The sequence below is a fragment of the Corvus kubaryi genome, unplaced genomic scaffold, assembly GCF_017639235.1.
Source record: "Corvus kubaryi isolate FWS band 111438036 unplaced genomic scaffold, C.kubaryi_AGA036_p1.0 37398, whole genome shotgun sequence".
Lineage (NCBI taxonomy): Eukaryota > Metazoa > Chordata > Aves > Passeriformes > Corvidae > Corvus > Corvus kubaryi.
The window spans coordinates 35,021,745-35,038,137 of record NW_024581137.1 but is presented as its reverse complement, the minus strand read 5'-3'; the positions used below and the strand labels follow the sequence as shown (position 1 = coordinate 35,038,137).

At 40.7% G+C, this 16,393-nt stretch overlaps 1 protein-coding gene across 3 annotated transcripts in view; it reads left to right on the top strand.

The window, feature by feature from the left end:
- Positions 1–16,393, top strand: part of LOC121671667 (probable acyl-CoA dehydrogenase 6) — an 81,473-nt gene that overhangs the window by 62,732 nt on the left and 2,348 nt on the right. For 2 of the 3 annotated variants that reach the window (XM_042043699.1, XM_042043702.1), the window contains 3 exons: positions 4,425–4,598; positions 10,597–10,758; positions 10,875–11,025. In XM_042043699.1, coding sequence (XP_041899633.1) covers positions 4,425–4,598; positions 10,597–10,758; positions 10,875–11,025 — 487 coding nt within the window. Of the gene's footprint in view, positions 1–4,424; positions 4,599–10,596; positions 10,759–10,874; positions 11,026–11,516; positions 12,634–16,393 lie in introns of those variants that run through there. The other variant, XM_042043700.1, reaches the window with a different exon arrangement.

The window sequence follows — 16,393 nt, the reverse complement described above, 5'->3', positions numbered from 1 at the left end:
AAACACTTGTTTTAATACTATTTAATATTTATTAAATCTAGAATAATGTATATCAATGCATTTATTATATAAAATATTTATAGTCAGGGCTGTTTTTTTCATTCCATTCAGAGTATTTTACACATGAAATATATGCCATTGTTGGCATTTCACATGTAGGAACACCACCGTGGCAGTGAAGTGGATGTCTCTGTGTTCACTTAATGGATTAGACTGAGAACAAAACCCAGGTCTTCAGTGTTGCAAAAGAGGATGATGAGAGATTCTTAAGGGAATGTCTTTTAAGTGAATTTCAGTATGGGGTAAGTCAAGCAAGTGAGCTGCCTTGAGAATCAAGCAGATTCTGAGTGAGTTGTGAGCTTCTACAACCTCTGCTCATGCAAGACAGTCTTTGAATGGGAGCTCACAGAAGACAGACCTGAGCTGCTTCACTAGTTGTGGACTTCATCCTTATTGAGAAGTGATGAGTGAACATGTAACTCAGAGCCAGAATCTCTCTGAATTTTCAGGTAAATTCACTTATCAGCCATCTGCTGAAAAATGAATGAAGTCCTTCTTGTGATTTTTCATGAAAGGGTCAGAATGCAAATGCAGTACTACTTCTTTGAGATCAGTCTTCCTAAAACAACAAAGCAGCTGACCCATGGCTGGTGGCAGATCAAATATACAGAAGTTTTCTTAGAGGTTTTCAGCTACTTTGCTTCCTACAAAAAGACGTGAATTGTCATAGCTCTAGGAGAGGGGAGATGTTAGATCACGTAGCCTAAACACAGACCTTCTTTACCTGTATTAAATAGATTTGGAGTCGAAAAATTGCCTGAGACACCTTAAGCTGATCTGCAGAAGTGTAGAAGTCTTCCTAGGAACAAAATTTGCACTCCTCAAAGTGCACGTGTTTTAATTCTTCTGTGATGATACACATATTTACCTCCAAAGGGGTCACAGTACCAAGATTGGTGACCTTTTGAAATGAAGTATTAAGACTGTTGATTGTGCTCAGTGGGTGAGTCATATCAGAAGCGAGATTTTTCAGGAAGCTCTATCTGGTTTGATACATCCTAAGGATGTCTGTCTGCTAAAGATTGTGCTCCATGGAGGGCAGCAGACCAAGGCTGTACAGGAAGCGTCTGGAGGACATCACCGAATGATGCACTCTCAAACGTCTGTGGATGTATGTGTGTCAAAGCTCAAAAACAGCTGCAATGGAGAGCAAATGTGTTATGTCTGACTCACCTCTGCAGGCACCAGCCTATATGACTGGGTAAAGAAGGATCCGTGGTGCATTTTTTCTAAAAATCTAAATTGTTTTGTACTTATATAGCATGGTGAACAAACAAAGAGGGAAAAAGATTACAAGTCTGAAAGTGAATTATTAACTTCAACAATTGGTAATTTATTGAAGATACAAAGTAGGATTTGCTTCTTCTAATTTTGGGTATGTGTACTCTCTAATCTGGGGTGAAGCAAATCATGGTCTAGATTTGACAGACACTGCTGGCTACATTTCTCCTAAAGAGAATTTGGATAACAGCACTATGGATCCATAATACATATCCAAATTAGGTGAATACTTCTCATACAATAACAGTGTCTGAAAAAAGCAGCTGAATTTTTCATATGATGAAAGAGGATCTAACAAATTACATAATGTCTGTGTGTAAGGTATATAGACAAATTGCTTGCAGCCCTGATCTGGTAACTATTTGTCCTCTGAGTCCTCAGATAGAACTAGGGGAGATTGTAAGGGGGAGTTAATAAAGAGAAGAGCAACCAGGAAAAGAGAAAGAGCATGTTTCTCAAATTGAAATTTAAAATGTGTCTGTTTCCATTTGTAATGGCACTAAATGGTGTCAGGAGAGAGCAACTGCCTTTCTCTCAAGATAGAATATAGGAAATAAAAGAGATTTTCAGAAGGCTGGAGGAATGGGAGAAAATGAAAAGTCAAAGACACTTGGGAAGAACTGCCCAGGCAGAGAGATACCAATCCATCTCAGTGATACTGGTGCAAGTAGCTCAAATGGCTCTGGTAGAGTGATTTTAGTAAGTCAGGTGCTTGGCCTTGTTAAATTGAGATTTGTGTGTTATTGCATGTGATTTATTTTGATTTCTACTGCTGCTGATAGTTTTACATTTGTAGTACCCCTTAGGAAGGGAAGGAAGACAAATGAAGGAAAGGGAGATTTTGATGCCCCCATGGTGGCCAAAGAGATGATTATGTATCACTGTCTTCCACAACATAAAGCATGTACTAGCCATGGAAGGGGCATTACATGAGACTGATGCAGCTTGGTCTCCTTGTGGGTGAGAAACATGATAAGGACAAGTGAGACTGGTATGGCATGACAAAGGGGAATGCTGGAAAATTGAGCACACAACCCAATCTGGAAGAATTACAGATAGAAATCATTAGCACATTTATCTCCTCTAACCAAGCCTGTAAGAGCTTTCTTCAATAGTTGTTGCTGTATGTGGATCTGGGAAGTTAACAACAGGATTGATTTAGCAATATAATGAACTGACAGCAGTTGTGCTTTCTCGAGGAGAGTCCTTTTAAACCACCCACTAACAAGAGCAGTAAGTGCATCTTCATATGGGTGAAGAGCAGTGATTGCATAAAGCCAGTTGGCTTTAGGCCACACATGATCTCTGTGACTCTCAAAGAAACCAAATAGAAGTATTCCAATGGGAAACAATGTTCCAGATTTCATCTGGGCTTGTAAATTGCTCAGTGTGTGGTTATTTAGCTCTGTTTATAAAATGGAAACAAACCACAAATGCTTTTTTGGCTGAGTACAAATTGCTAGATAATTTTCAATTCAAGAATCAAGAATTTTTATACAGCTGTCCTGATTTTATTCCTGCATTGACCGCGTATCAAAGCAAGTCTTCCTAACACAAAATCTAATTACAGATTGGTTGGTGGAGAAAAAATCTTGAGTGGAACTTGTGGAAGTCTGTGTGGACCTTATTCTTAGAGCAGTCTTGGCATTTGTAAATGCTGTCAGTATTTCTTCTCTGTGAAGAGATGAAAATTTCCATAACCTTATTTAGTGCAGCCAGAGAGAGTGAATTTGAAGGAAATGACTGCCAACTCCTTCTGCCTGCAAAACCAAAGTAATTTTCACATGGCTGAAGGCCTCCTCTGAGTAAAAGTTGAGATGTCTGTATTAGTTCAGAAAATTGTGTTCTCTGAAAGCCACAAAGTATAGCAAGATACAAACGAGTACAGAGGGACCACAACAATCTGTGTGGTGACCAACCAGCTTCTAGTGAGCCATGTCAGAGAGTAGTAGAGATTGAAAAAAAAATAGAATAAAGAGGAAAACATTGACAGAATACCTCCTCATCTCAGAACTGGGTGGAGTAACATGTACGTGAGTAGTAAAAAGGTTTTGTTTTCCAGCAAAGATACATATGCTGATACGGAGGACTGTTTTGCTACATATATAGAGTTGTCAGATGTAATTAACATGTTTTGCAAAAATCCTTCTGCCTGGTTGTTGTCCTCTCACTTTTGAAGCATTCTTGACTTTCACCCTGAATATTTGAATTAGCTCCAGATTAAAAGGGAGATAAAAGCTGAAGACAGGAGAATTGCCACAGGAAAACAGTGGGTGCCTGTTAAACTCCCACGGCACAGTGGTAAGCCATGCTTGCATCTGAACTACAGCAAGAAGGAACTTGTAGCTATGAGAAACAAACAATGGGACGGAGTCCTGCCCATTGTGATGAGGTTACTGAACCCTCATGTGGCCAGACCTGAATGAACCAGGTTCATCTTCAACAGACCATTGCACGTGGGGTCAGAGTCAGTGCTGTGTAGAGAGAGGTCTGTGGGGAAGCAAACGCTCCTCACAAACATACACACATGAAAACCCAGAGTGATCCCTGTACCAGAAAAAAATCAGGGTAGGCTAGAAAGGGGAAGATAAATGAAGAAGAGAGGGAAGGAAGAGGATTTCCAGGAGGAGAAATACGTAAAATGTAGCTCTGTTTTTGTCCTTATTGAATAATTGTCTACTGTTTCATAGCAGTGCAGGCACTTGGAAAATATTACTGAATTGAATTCCAGCATTTTATTATAATGCTAGATAAAAATCAAACATAAACACATAAATATTGCATTGTTTGAAGACCTGTGTGGAGTACAATTATTAGGACCAGTAAATACTTATTATTTGGGGAATAATGGAAAGTGGGACTTTTACATTTAAAGTTTCTGATTTGCTAGTTAAATAAAGTGAAAAAACCTTTTAAAATAGGATTTGGGCCATTTTACTCCAGAATACTGTTATGTTTTTCCTACAGGTAGGTTTCATTGTTGTCCTGGAACATACATCTGCAAAATTTTCTCTCTGAAAACATTGTACTTGTTCATAGTGATTCTATTTTTTGTGGTCTTTCTCATCCTCCTTTCTCTTCAGGCATTCATGTTGCTAGAAAGATAGACAAACTGGGTATGAGGTCATCAGACACAGCTCAGATATTTTTTGAAGATGTAAGGGTCCCCTGCAAAAACCTCATCGGTGAGGAAGGAAAGGGTTTTACATACCAGATGTTGCAATTCCAAGAAGAACGGCTGTGGGGAGTAGCCACTGGTAAGTCATCATTTGCGCTTCTGCAGCTGGGCAGGGACACAGGGGTCACTCTTTGCATGACTAACAGCACTTTTCTTTTCTTGTAAGTTACAATGACCTTTTAGGATCTGTTTTTGAAATCTGTCATAGCCTGGATACAGAAGACATTCCCTTTCTGTAGGAAAACCTGAAGCAGAAAATATTTTGTGAGCCATTGCAGAGGCTGATTTTGCCCTGTTTTTTTTTCTTGGTGATTCTCTGCAGATAAGAAAGTATGGTATCATGTTATGTCTACTACAAGTATAGTGCAAAGGCTATCAAAATACCAGCATGAAATAGAAGGATGGTGACTTTTCCTGTAGTACAGTGAGTTATGATGTTTATCATGGACTTTAGAAAATTAACTTGTTGGCTGTGTAAAGAAGTGGCTCTTTCAGGATGTCAGAGCTTTGTTTTGCAGATCTGTTTTACCTCTGTACACTTTGGACATAAGTGGTACAGTACGACATTCATTTCCCTGCAGTTATGTTGTCACAGAGTTTGTTACTCAGAACTCAAGCTTACTCAAATCCATGTATTTGGGTTATATGGATTCTGGATATTCCAGGAAACCAGATCCAAGTCTGGATTGTCTATTTTCAACCTGCAAACTTTCTCCCTATTCCCCAGTGTTTGCTTCTTCAAGTTAAATATAATGTGGTTCACTGTAAGAAGATTGGTCCTCCTTCGATTCCAGGGTTGTCTAAATAATGTCACTGTATTCATGCTCTTGTGCATTCCCTGTCTGCCACTGTCTGTGTGTGGGAATTGAGAATTCCTAAGAAGTGGTGTTTTGATTCAGTGAACAAATAAAAAAGCACTCACTGTTTTGCGTTTATCCCAGACCAAATATTTTAGAGTTCAAATGCCTTTAAAAAAAAAATCCTTTTTTGAGACAAAGTTTTTAGTTCAGCCTGAGATAAACAGTACATGTGAGAGTAGTTTTAGCAAAGGACAGGAGGTTACACTTGCCAAGGATATCACTGCAGACACAGGCAAGCAGGAGATGTGATCCTACCACTGCTTCTGCTTTAATTGAGGTGTACACAGGCTGCAAGGGTGTACATTGTGCATTTTTATGCTCAGTTTGAAGTCTAAATTAAACTAACCATCAGAAGCTCTGGGTTGCAGTGAGACTCCCCAGGCAGCAGAGTAGCCAGCAGCTTTAGTCATGCCCTAGGCGAAAGTGACGCGCACTGACAGCATCAATACACAAAGCCTGGCAGGTTAGATCACTCCTGCTAAAACCACGGGCAGCTTGGTACTGTCCAGTCTTGCACAACTGCCTGGCTGTCGCTGTGCTCTGCCAGGAACTGGAACACCAGGTTTCAATTCATTTTTTTGTCCAAAACAACGCAGCAGGAGCAGGTGAACTCTTGCCCTGGATGAGCAGCCTAGGAAGGGCATCTCTGCTCGCCTGCTATGGCCAGGCAGGGGCCATCAGAAAGTCTTGGAGCTCACCAAGGAGAGGGAGCTGCCTTCTGCAGTGGCTACTGTGTAAACCTTGCTGGACCCCTTGGGCTTGCTTTTTTCCCACTATCTAATACAAAATGCATGAAAGCACTGGCAGCGGGGACAAGACTCATGGTTTGGGCCAAGCTGCAAACTTCAGAGGTCACCAATTGTGGTAAACAAGAAAAAGAGTAACCACTGTTCAAAAGGAAGCCCGGTAGTTGATGGGTGCAGTTTGTTACACCACAGCATCTAGAGATGTTAACTTCCAGTGCTGCAAATGGTTTCACATATGTTCAACCATGACTGCTTTGCTGAAGGCTCAGATGTGGGAAATGATCTAAGTGCCTTCAGTAGTTTCATGATTAGGTCTGCATGTTTAATCCTGGTCCTCACTTCTGCCCCTCAGCAGGACATTTCTGTTCCTTCCCATTTCATGACTGTGACATTTAAAATCGTCAATCTGCTTTTAAATGCTTTAGGAACCAGTCTTGGCATCCTCACTTTCACTGCTTCCTTTAACTTGGAAGAGGCAGTTGACTGCCATTCTTGTCTGTTTTTCCTTTCTGGGTGTTGTTTTCTGGTGTTTGTGGTTTTTGTTGTTTTTCTCTTTGTCTGGGAGCAGGGGGGGTGGTTTATGTATCTTTAGTTTCAAGTATCACATACTCTAGATTACTTTTTGTTTATTAATTTCCTTCTTTGTGGCCAGTTTCTTCCTTCACCTTTTTTTTTTTTTTCCTTTAAAATCTATTTTCAGTTTTTAAATATTTAAATATTTAAAATACAAATGGAAAACTAACTTCCTGGAACTGCAAAATCTGGTCCCAGGTGTGGTCTTTCCTTCTGAGTGACACATTTTCAAAGGCATTGGTCAAAGTCACTGTGTTTCTTGCTTCGCTGAAAGAAAAGAGGTGCCACATGTGTGCCATGTTGTGACACTCGGTAAACACTGTCCATTTGAGGACCTGTTGCACTGATCACAGGAAAAGAATGTTGCTATGGCAAAAAAAGCAAACAGTTGTTTTGTGAATTGCTTAACTTGGAGGCAAAGAGGGAGTTCAGTGTGCATGAGAGAGCAGAATGGCACTTTTCTAATGACTTCTATCTGCTCCTGAAACCTCAGTTTTATGAGCACCATTGAGTCACAGCCAGTAAGCAGGATGACAGATCATTTTGCATGGGCAACACACATCCTTAAGAGTCAGATTGCTCAGCTTAGAGCTCACTGTACGTCTCATTAGAGAGTAATCAGCCACCACTGAAGAAAAATATATTAATTTCCTTTTCTTTTCAGAGGAAACATAGCAACAAGGCAAAGTGTCTTTACAGTGATCAGAAGTTTCAAGTGGAAAAATATAAGTTGGATGGAGATACAAGGAAAGATTATTCTGCATTTGGCAACTTCAAGTGCTTTCACAATTCTCAGCTGTGTGGTAGACGTGTTCCTTAGGTTGCCTTAGAGTGACATTTCCTGCATGTGCTGTCAGTTGAAACCCATGAGGCTAAGTTTGTCTGAGGATGTGGGGAACATTATATAAAGAAAGGAAACAAATATACAGAAAATAAAAGGGTTTCCCTGCTATGAATGGCATTTCATTGTACTTGTATGACTGGCAAAGTGTTGTGTGCTGTTATCTTGTTGAACACAACTGTTGGCTGTCATGGTGTTCATGATGTGCTGCATTTTGGTGCTGTTTGTTACACAGCCAAGCTTTGCTATATTAGAGCTGTGCTCAGAGCTCTGAATACCTGTCGTCACATCACAGAATGGTTTGGGAAGGGAGCTTTAAAGTTCATCACATCCAACCCCTCCACCGTGGGCAGAGACACCTTTCACTAAACCACGTTGCTCAAAGCCCCATCCGTCCTGGCCTTGAACATGTTCAGGGAATGGACATGTCATGGGGCATCCACAACTTCTCTGGGCAACATGTTCCAGTGTCTCACCACTGTCATCATAAGGAATTCCTTAGAACCACAGAATGATAGAATGGTTTGGGTTGGAAGGGACCCTAAAGATCATCTAGTTCCAATTCCAAAACATTCTTCCTTATGTTCAATCTAAATCTACCTTCTTTCAATTTAAAACCAGTCCCCCTTGTCCTGATACTACAGGCTCTGGTAAAAACTCTGTCCCTATCTTTCTTATAAGCTCCCTTTATATATCAAAAGGCTGCAATAAGGTGTCCCCAGAGCCTGCACTGCTCCAGCCTGAACAACCCCAACACTCTCCGCCTGTCCTCACGGGAGAGGTGTTCCAGCCCTTTAATCTTCAGGACTCTCCTCTGGACCTGCTCCAACAGATCAATGTCTGTTTTGTACTGTGGGCTGCAGAGCTGGATGTAGTATTCCAGATGGGGTCTCGGGAGAACAGAGTAGAGGGAGAGAATTACGGCCCTTGACCTGATGGCCTCTTTTGAAGCAGCCCAGGACTGTCCTTAGATATCCTCAAATGACAGTTCCTGAAATAAGAGGGCAGTGATGGCAGCTAAGGAAACAGGAGGATGGATCAGCAGCGGCAGAAAGGGAGCAGTGAATTGGAGAGATGGACCCTCTAAGAGCAGTTTTCCCAGAACTCCAGTCTGAGCCATGATGTGTGGTGACAGCCTGAGCAGAGATTGGCCAAAGCCCCTTCATGGTCTTTAGACCTTTTGCAAGCAGGATCTAAGCAGTTTCTGTCCTGTTTGTTCCCACCGGATCTTGCTCCTGCCTCCTCTTTGCTGTTTCCGATCTCTTTCCCTGGTGCTGGATGCTGGGAACCACACAAGCCATGCTGTGTGGTCTGACAGACCAACACAAGATTAATCTCTTGTCCTTATCCCTTCCACCTCCCTTCTGCTCTCCTAGCACTGGCAGGTACTGTTTAGTTTCCCACCCAGCAACTCAGACTTCGCTGTATTCTTCCCAGATTTCAGTCTAAGGGCAAGGAACAAGTGGTGCCTGTATACTCCTTGCTCTTTCTTTACATTTCTCAAGCTGGAGACCATAGACATACAAGTGAAAATGCTGTTGGTGTTAGACATGCTACAGTGTTGTGTGACATTGTCCTTTGGAAGAACAGTATTTCCATTCAAGAGATGTTCCTGAAAACAGAAATTTATTTTCCTGTCCAGAAGACTAGCATTTGGGTGACAGCACAGCATGTCAATACAGAAGAAATGAGGACATTACTGTATATGCTTTTCTGAAAAATAAGCATTGAGGTTAGTTGTATTAGAAAGGAGGGGAAAATATTTAGGGAAAGAAAAGCTGATCACCTTATGGAATGTGGAGACATCATGTGAAAACTGCTGCTCTTTGGAAGTGATGGTAAATGATCTTGGCAGGGGGCAATTGGTGGGAGCAGAGTCTACACAGGAGAGCAGTACAGAGATGAAATCTAGATAGCAGTGATCTTGAAAACAAAGGAAAAAGGTACATGGGACCACACCAGGCTCCTGCAAGGAATTGTCATGTGAGTAACTGGCAGGTAGGAAAACAGATACCATAGTAGTCCAAGGCTTGGTTTTATTTTGCATTTCAGACTCAGTTTTGTGGTTTAGACTCTAAATGCAAATGGATGTGGATATGCATATTTTGAAAGAGAAACTGTGACCCTTCTCATCAGATAGATTTGTAAAATCATTCCCTGCTGCTCATCATAGTAACATGGGTCCACATTTGCCAAACAAAATTCTCCACATATTCTGCACCTGCTGTTACCCCAGCTACACTGCAAGAGACTGATAGCTTAGTCATTCACTTCAAGGCTGGTTTGCCTTGGAAAATAAACTTTTCCCTTTTTTTCTTGTTTAAAATGGGATATGTTTGTCAGTTTGCACAAAAAGAAGGTAGCAAACTACTACTTCTGCTTTAAAGCATCGTCTGCTGCCTCTCTCACCTGTTTTTCAGCAGTATCCTATTTTCATTCTATTTCCATTAGGAGAATTCTTTAATGTTTTTTAAAGTGGATGTGAATCTTTTCCTCTCTTTGCTGGGACCTGATCACAGAATGTAGATGTAATAAGCAGTCTGTCTGTGTTTCTTGATCTCAGCATAGGTTTCTGCCTTCTCCCTGAAGGCTTCCTTCAATTTACATTTCTACAGCATTCCTCACTGAGCACACTACACTGTCTGCCTTCAGATTTTTTTCCCAGGATTTTAACAAACCTTCAGGACACAGGTAGCGTGGAAAGTAGGAGTTGCCACAAGCTTTTGCTAAGGCCCCAAATGGGACACTAAGCATAAAGTTTACCTCATCATGTTGGTGCTGCTTTCTATGACTCTCCCTCCTTCCAACCCACCTCCCTTCCCTCTCCTCCAGGTTTTGGCAGTTTGGGGCTCAGGTAAGGTAGATGTCATCAAGGTACAAGGAGGTATCAGACTTTTCTCAGAATTGAAGCTGTACCCCAAACAGAGTATACAGAACAATTTGCTTTAAAAAACCTAATGTGTTGGTTGTACAATGTGAAAAAACCTTATTTTTTCAACAAGCGAAACAACAGATCTGGCTAAAATGATGTCTTGTTCTGTGCTTTGTTTCTTCAAGCCCTGACACCACTGGAAACTATAATACAAGAAACTATTGACTACACCCGCCAGCGGGAGGTGTTTGGCCAGCCTGTCCTGCACAACCAAACCGTGCACTTCCGCCTGGCCGAGCTGGCAACCGAGGTGGAGCTCCTGCGCTCACTGCTGCACCGTGCCGTGGGTGAGCGCCCACATCTGCTTCCCAGATGTGCTTCTCTTCATGCAAAGAACCTTGTCAGGCTAAAGGAACATGGGGAAGGGGTTGACTGCTTTTTTATCTCTTCTTTTTTTTATTAGCTCTCTATGTAGAAGGCAACGATGTGACAAAATTTGCTTCCATGGCTAAGCTAAAGGCAGGTCGTCTGACCCGTGAAGTGACTGATAGCTGTCTCCAGTTTTGGGGAGGAATGGGATTCACCAGTGAAGTTCTGGTGAGCAGGTTTTACAGGTAAGGGAGTGATGAAAATACAAAGTGGCTTTAAAGGAAATTTAGCCTCTTAAATGTCCTGTTAAATGCTCACCTACTTGAAAAGAGCACCAGCTCCTCACCAGCGTGAATGGTCTTGTTCTGCTTCGTGGCGTGTCACTGAAGTGCGTTATGGATACAACGACACCCAGTGCAATTAACTTTGGGGAGACATGTGTCAGTACTTAGTATTCTTTTGCCAAGTCTTTGCTTTGCATTACAGTTGTGAAGTTTGAACTACCCACAGGTTAGCTTAAATGTCAAATGAAAGAAGAAAACTCAGTATTTTCCCTGAGGGTCCTCTGGTATCTGCCACAGAGTAGAAAAAAGAGGGAAAAAAGGGCGAGCTACCAACCAGTGACTTTTTTTTCTCTTTGCTTTTTGTTTGCTTGTAATCTTGATTACAATAACAGAACTAAAACCAGAAGCTTTCTTCTAAAATGAATGAAAATCATCTTTATCTTTTTCCCCAGATATGTGTGAAACTGGAGTTCCTCACTTGGCTTCTGCAGTAGTCTTTTCTGACAGCAGTCTCCACCCACTTAGTCACACTAGATACCATGTAAGATATATGAGAGATGTAATTGTTTCCAGCAAGTTGTTAGATCATTTAAATGGTACAGAGGCCTTTTTGAAAATTAATTGAAGTATCTTCAAGTTTTAGTCTATATCTACTTAGAGCAAAGTTCTCCCTAAGCAAACAGCTTTCTTGGTATCTGGCTCTAGTGTCTTATATTCTGTAAAAGGACCAAAATTGACCTTGCATTCTCTTGCCAGTAACAGCTTTCTGTTCAGCCCTTACATAGACAATACCTAATCCAAAGTTAGCCAAATAAGTGGTTCAGTTAGTTGAAGGTTTTGGTAAATGTGTCTGTATAAACTGAGAGCAGAACACTTGAGAAAATCTGCAAAAAGCTTGTTTCTTCTTAGGTAGGTTACTTTTTCTGTTTTTAATAGCATTTTATGAACAAGAATGCTGTTGTGGTAAGTCAGAGAGATCCTCAGTGTTTTCTGACAAGTGGATTTCTAAATTTTCTTACAAAGGTACAGACTGCTTTATGATGGTGGTTTTAAGCCAGCTGTCAATATGATGGTTTTTCTTAGTTACTTTTTTCACAGCCTTATTTTAACAACTAATGGTCACGGATGATGGAGACATTAAGAGCACAGTAGGCAATCTGAATAAAATCAATCCCTGTCTTGAAGCACTTACTGTAAATGTCGTAGTCTGTACAGATTAATGTGTACCTGCTTTTACATAGCTTTAAGATTTCCTAGCCCAGTATAGTGATGTTAACTGTGAGCAGGGCTTTTCTGTGTGGATTCCAGAGCAGTTTCCAAGTATACCAGCACAGTGACATTTTTCCTGAGAAGACATCCAGAGTGTTTCCTCTTGGCGTACAAAGTCAGCTGGCTAAAGAAATGTATCTTTCCATCTCTAAAACAAACATCGTTCTAAATGAGGCTAAAGGCAGTGTGATATTTATACTCGGAAATTTTCTATGAATCAGTAAAATTCCATCATTGAGTAACCAAAGGTCCAGGAAGGGACAAGGAGAGTTTTACCTAGTAAAACACCTACACGTTCAAGTCAGAATCTTGTTAATCTGTAACAAGCAAAGCAGTAACTTCCCTAAAGCCGTTCTTTTTAGTACAGCAGTCTGAGTAACCATTCACGTCACTGTGATGTTTGTCCAGTAGCAGCAGTGTAATTGCACAGCAGGACATCTAGTCCTAGTGTACAAACATTTTTGTAGCATAATCTTTACGAAGTTCCCAAAGAAATGTTGCTTAGTCTTCGACAGATCAGGCTGTTACTTACTCCTCAAAGAACATGCAGCACAATGTATGCTTAGTGCATGAAGTCTCTGAATTTTAGTTATTAGTGTCAGAAGTAAACAGAAACAGCACAAAACTGTTTGCCAAGTTACTTTATTCATATCTGTCACTGAATCATTAACATTTTAAACTTTGTAGAACAACTGGCATTTCTTAAGTGCCTAATCTCTAGAAGGCATGAAGAGAGCTGCTTCACCATGTAGGTGCCTAGACTGGGTTGATTTTATATATGTAAATGTCTCATTTTCAGTTGTACAGATTCTAATAAGGAAAATAGGTTTTAAAAAAAAAGTTTAGAGCCCAAATATCAAAAGGTTTCATAGAAAAATACAAGCCAATATAAAACCCATAAAGAATGGACTTTCCAGTCTGTACCCTAAAAGCAGCATTCTGGAGAAGGAGAGCACTAACCTGGAGTCATGCTTGTTTATTTTTCTCTGTCTGAAAGGTTTTAAAGACATCATGAGTTGGCAAAAATGAATTATTGAACAAACCCATAAGCTATATGAAAAACCCTGTTTATAAGAGATCAGGGGAAAGAAACCTTTTAGTATCAAGTTTACTGCAATTTTTCAGATTTCATGAGTTCTAAAAAATTTCAGGTAGTGGTCCATATATTTTAATAGTAATTATGTACACTTCAATTGTTATAGGAAGAACTTACGTGGTCTTCTTAAAAGAGTTTGGGTTTTTTAATTGATTGTTACTAACTGCTAAACACCACATCTAACTGCTTCCAGTTCTTACAAATTTTACTCTTGTGGGCTGTGATGGGGAGAATGCTATCACTTCTTTACTCACTGCATTGTGAAAGACTCCAGAAAGCAGTAGTGAATAATACTGACTACTCATGTGAAATAGAAGTGTAAGTAGCATTGCAAATGCACAGCTGCAGAAGAAACACATTTTCATTTTTCTCCTCAACCGTTGTGTAGTTATTGCAATATGAAGGTCTATCTGTAATTTAAGATAGTTAAAGAGCAAACTTCTGTATAGTTTTAAGTGGATTATTTTTACAAGTAATGTATTCCCATCTAGATTTTTTTCCTTCACGTATTTTAAAAGTCAGTTCAAATACTTTATTCTGTTTCATTCTTTATTTCATTGTTTATAGTCTTTCATTCTTTACAAAGCATGTCTAAACTTGAGTGAGTCTAGACAATTGGGGGATTTTAATCAGTTTTTTCTATTATAGAAATTTATGGTTGTACCAAACAAAATGAAACCTATCCATTTCTGCTGACAAAAAACAATTTGTTTTGAGGTCTGTAGCTAACTGCTGAGACAACACTTAATATTAATTCCTGTCATCTGTGAAACGAAATCTGCAGTTTCCTCATTTTTCTGCAGAGGCTTTGAGACAGATGCCTGTCTACCAGTTTGTTTGACTTTCATGAGTATCTTGAGAAGGAGTTTAGGAGGTGAAGCACATGACATCTACCTTTAAGACAGCAAATCAAAGCAGGTAACTGTATAGTGGCGATTTTAATGTAGAGCTATGCCCCAGAGCAGCAGAGGTGATGTCCACGGCCTCACCTCGACCTTCAGAATGTCCCTGAGGAGAAAGGGACAGGGTCATGGGAACTGGCAGGCACAGCTGTGGGCTGTGCCAGCCTGGTCAGAGGCCTGCTGCACTGAGTGGCACCAGCTCAAACTCCTCTCCTAGAACAAAGCCTCCTTCAGATTCTGCTTAATTTGGGCAGCCTATAGGCAATCTAGCTGAGTCTGAAGATGGAAGAAGTCACAAAATATTAGGCTTGAGTGTTCATCAGTACATTTTTTGGAGAAAATTCCTGCCAGGAATGAAACCTTAAAATAGTTAAAATCTAAAAATCATTAGTCAAGGAAAAAAGGGCAAAGGTTTTGTAATCAAGTGCAATTTTTGCTGAAAAGAAGCAGTTCTGGCTTGGGAAGCAGTGCTACTCTGAGCCACACAAACTTTGGTAAGAATTTACCAATGGCCTTCTAACCAGGGAAGCAGAGAGCAGCATCTCTGAGGGACCACTGCCATGAAGCCAGGCTGTTAGGGGAAACCAGGGCTTAAGTCACCAAAACTCACTTTCTTCCCCATGTCTGACCAGCACTGATCACTGCTAGAAAAGGGAAAGAAAATTACTTATTTTTGCAGGAGTTTGAAGTTTGGTGATGACACCTGCATCAAAGATCGTGTAGCAGGCTCCACTCAGGGTGTTTGGGAACAGAAAGGGCTTGTTCAGTTCAATGCCATATGGTTTTCCAGAGGAAAATGTACTGTAGAGCAGCTCCCAGAGCAGGCCCAGCTTCTCAGCTGCACGTAATAAATGGTACTGGAAGGCACAACTGCAAACACAATCACATTTTACCAGCTTGAAGCTACAGACAGATTTAGTGTGCCATGAGCTGCAACCTCAACACCTACATAGCACACTACAAGATCTGAAAGTTTCCTTGTGCTGTGAACAGGTACCTGTCCCTGCTTTATGGCTAGGGAAATTGCACACATGGGAGAGCTCAGGCAGCAATAAGGACCAGCCCTGATTTTCAGGAAAACTAGCACCAAAAGTTTTAGGGGCAGGGTAAGAGACATGGCTTAGCTTGTGCAAAACAAGGTCCAAATGGTGCTCAGGGTGCAGAGGTGTCAACACCAGCCAAGAGAGGAATGCTAAGATGCAGACTATTTTGGATTACACTACTCAGAAACACATTCAGGCTGTAAATTAGAGGTCTCTTAATCATTAGAACAACTTTGTTGTCTGATAGCCTTCAAATTAGGGTAGTCCAAGATTAAAGGGAGCTTGTTTTTTCTCCTTCAAGCAGTGCTTGACACATTTCTGAAAGCTGTATGACATGGTTCCTATGGAGATGGGAAACATGATTTGACAACATGGACTTTTTTTGTTCCTGTTGCTATGTAACTAGAAGTTATTGATAACCTGGGTTGAGTTTGGTTGGTGGGAATTGGCTCCTCACCCTCCCTCCTACGTGAAGTTTTTTAACTTGCTATTGAAGGAATTTTTGCTTTTATTCATCAAAAAGTGGATTAATTTTTACCCTTTACACCTTTTGATTTGGTTGAGTAGTCTTATAATTTACAGTCAATATTTCAGACACATGGAATTTCCCAAATGTAAGGGAACTCTTTGCAAGGAGGGTTTTAGAAGGACAGAACACAATAGTTGGATTTCTCTCCTTCCTCAGTTTAACTCCCCCTCTCTACAGAAAACAGCATTCAACAACACTCAACAAGTAGCTAAAGGTTTGGTCCCTCAAAATGACACCTTTACAAACTGCCTGGTGTGTTGCAGGCTAGTTCCTCATGGTCTTTGGTCATGGTGAAACCACCACTGGTTGGTGCTCACCTCAGCAAGGCTGCAGGTAGTTCAGAATGTGCTGCTCTGTCATGAGGCAGGAAAAAGGTGATGCAGAGATTAAAAGCAAAATGTTACTATGCCAGATCAAAAGCCTTTACAGCAGTAGCCTAACAATGTCCCTTACAAAAGCAATTAAATTACAGTATTTATATACATAGAAA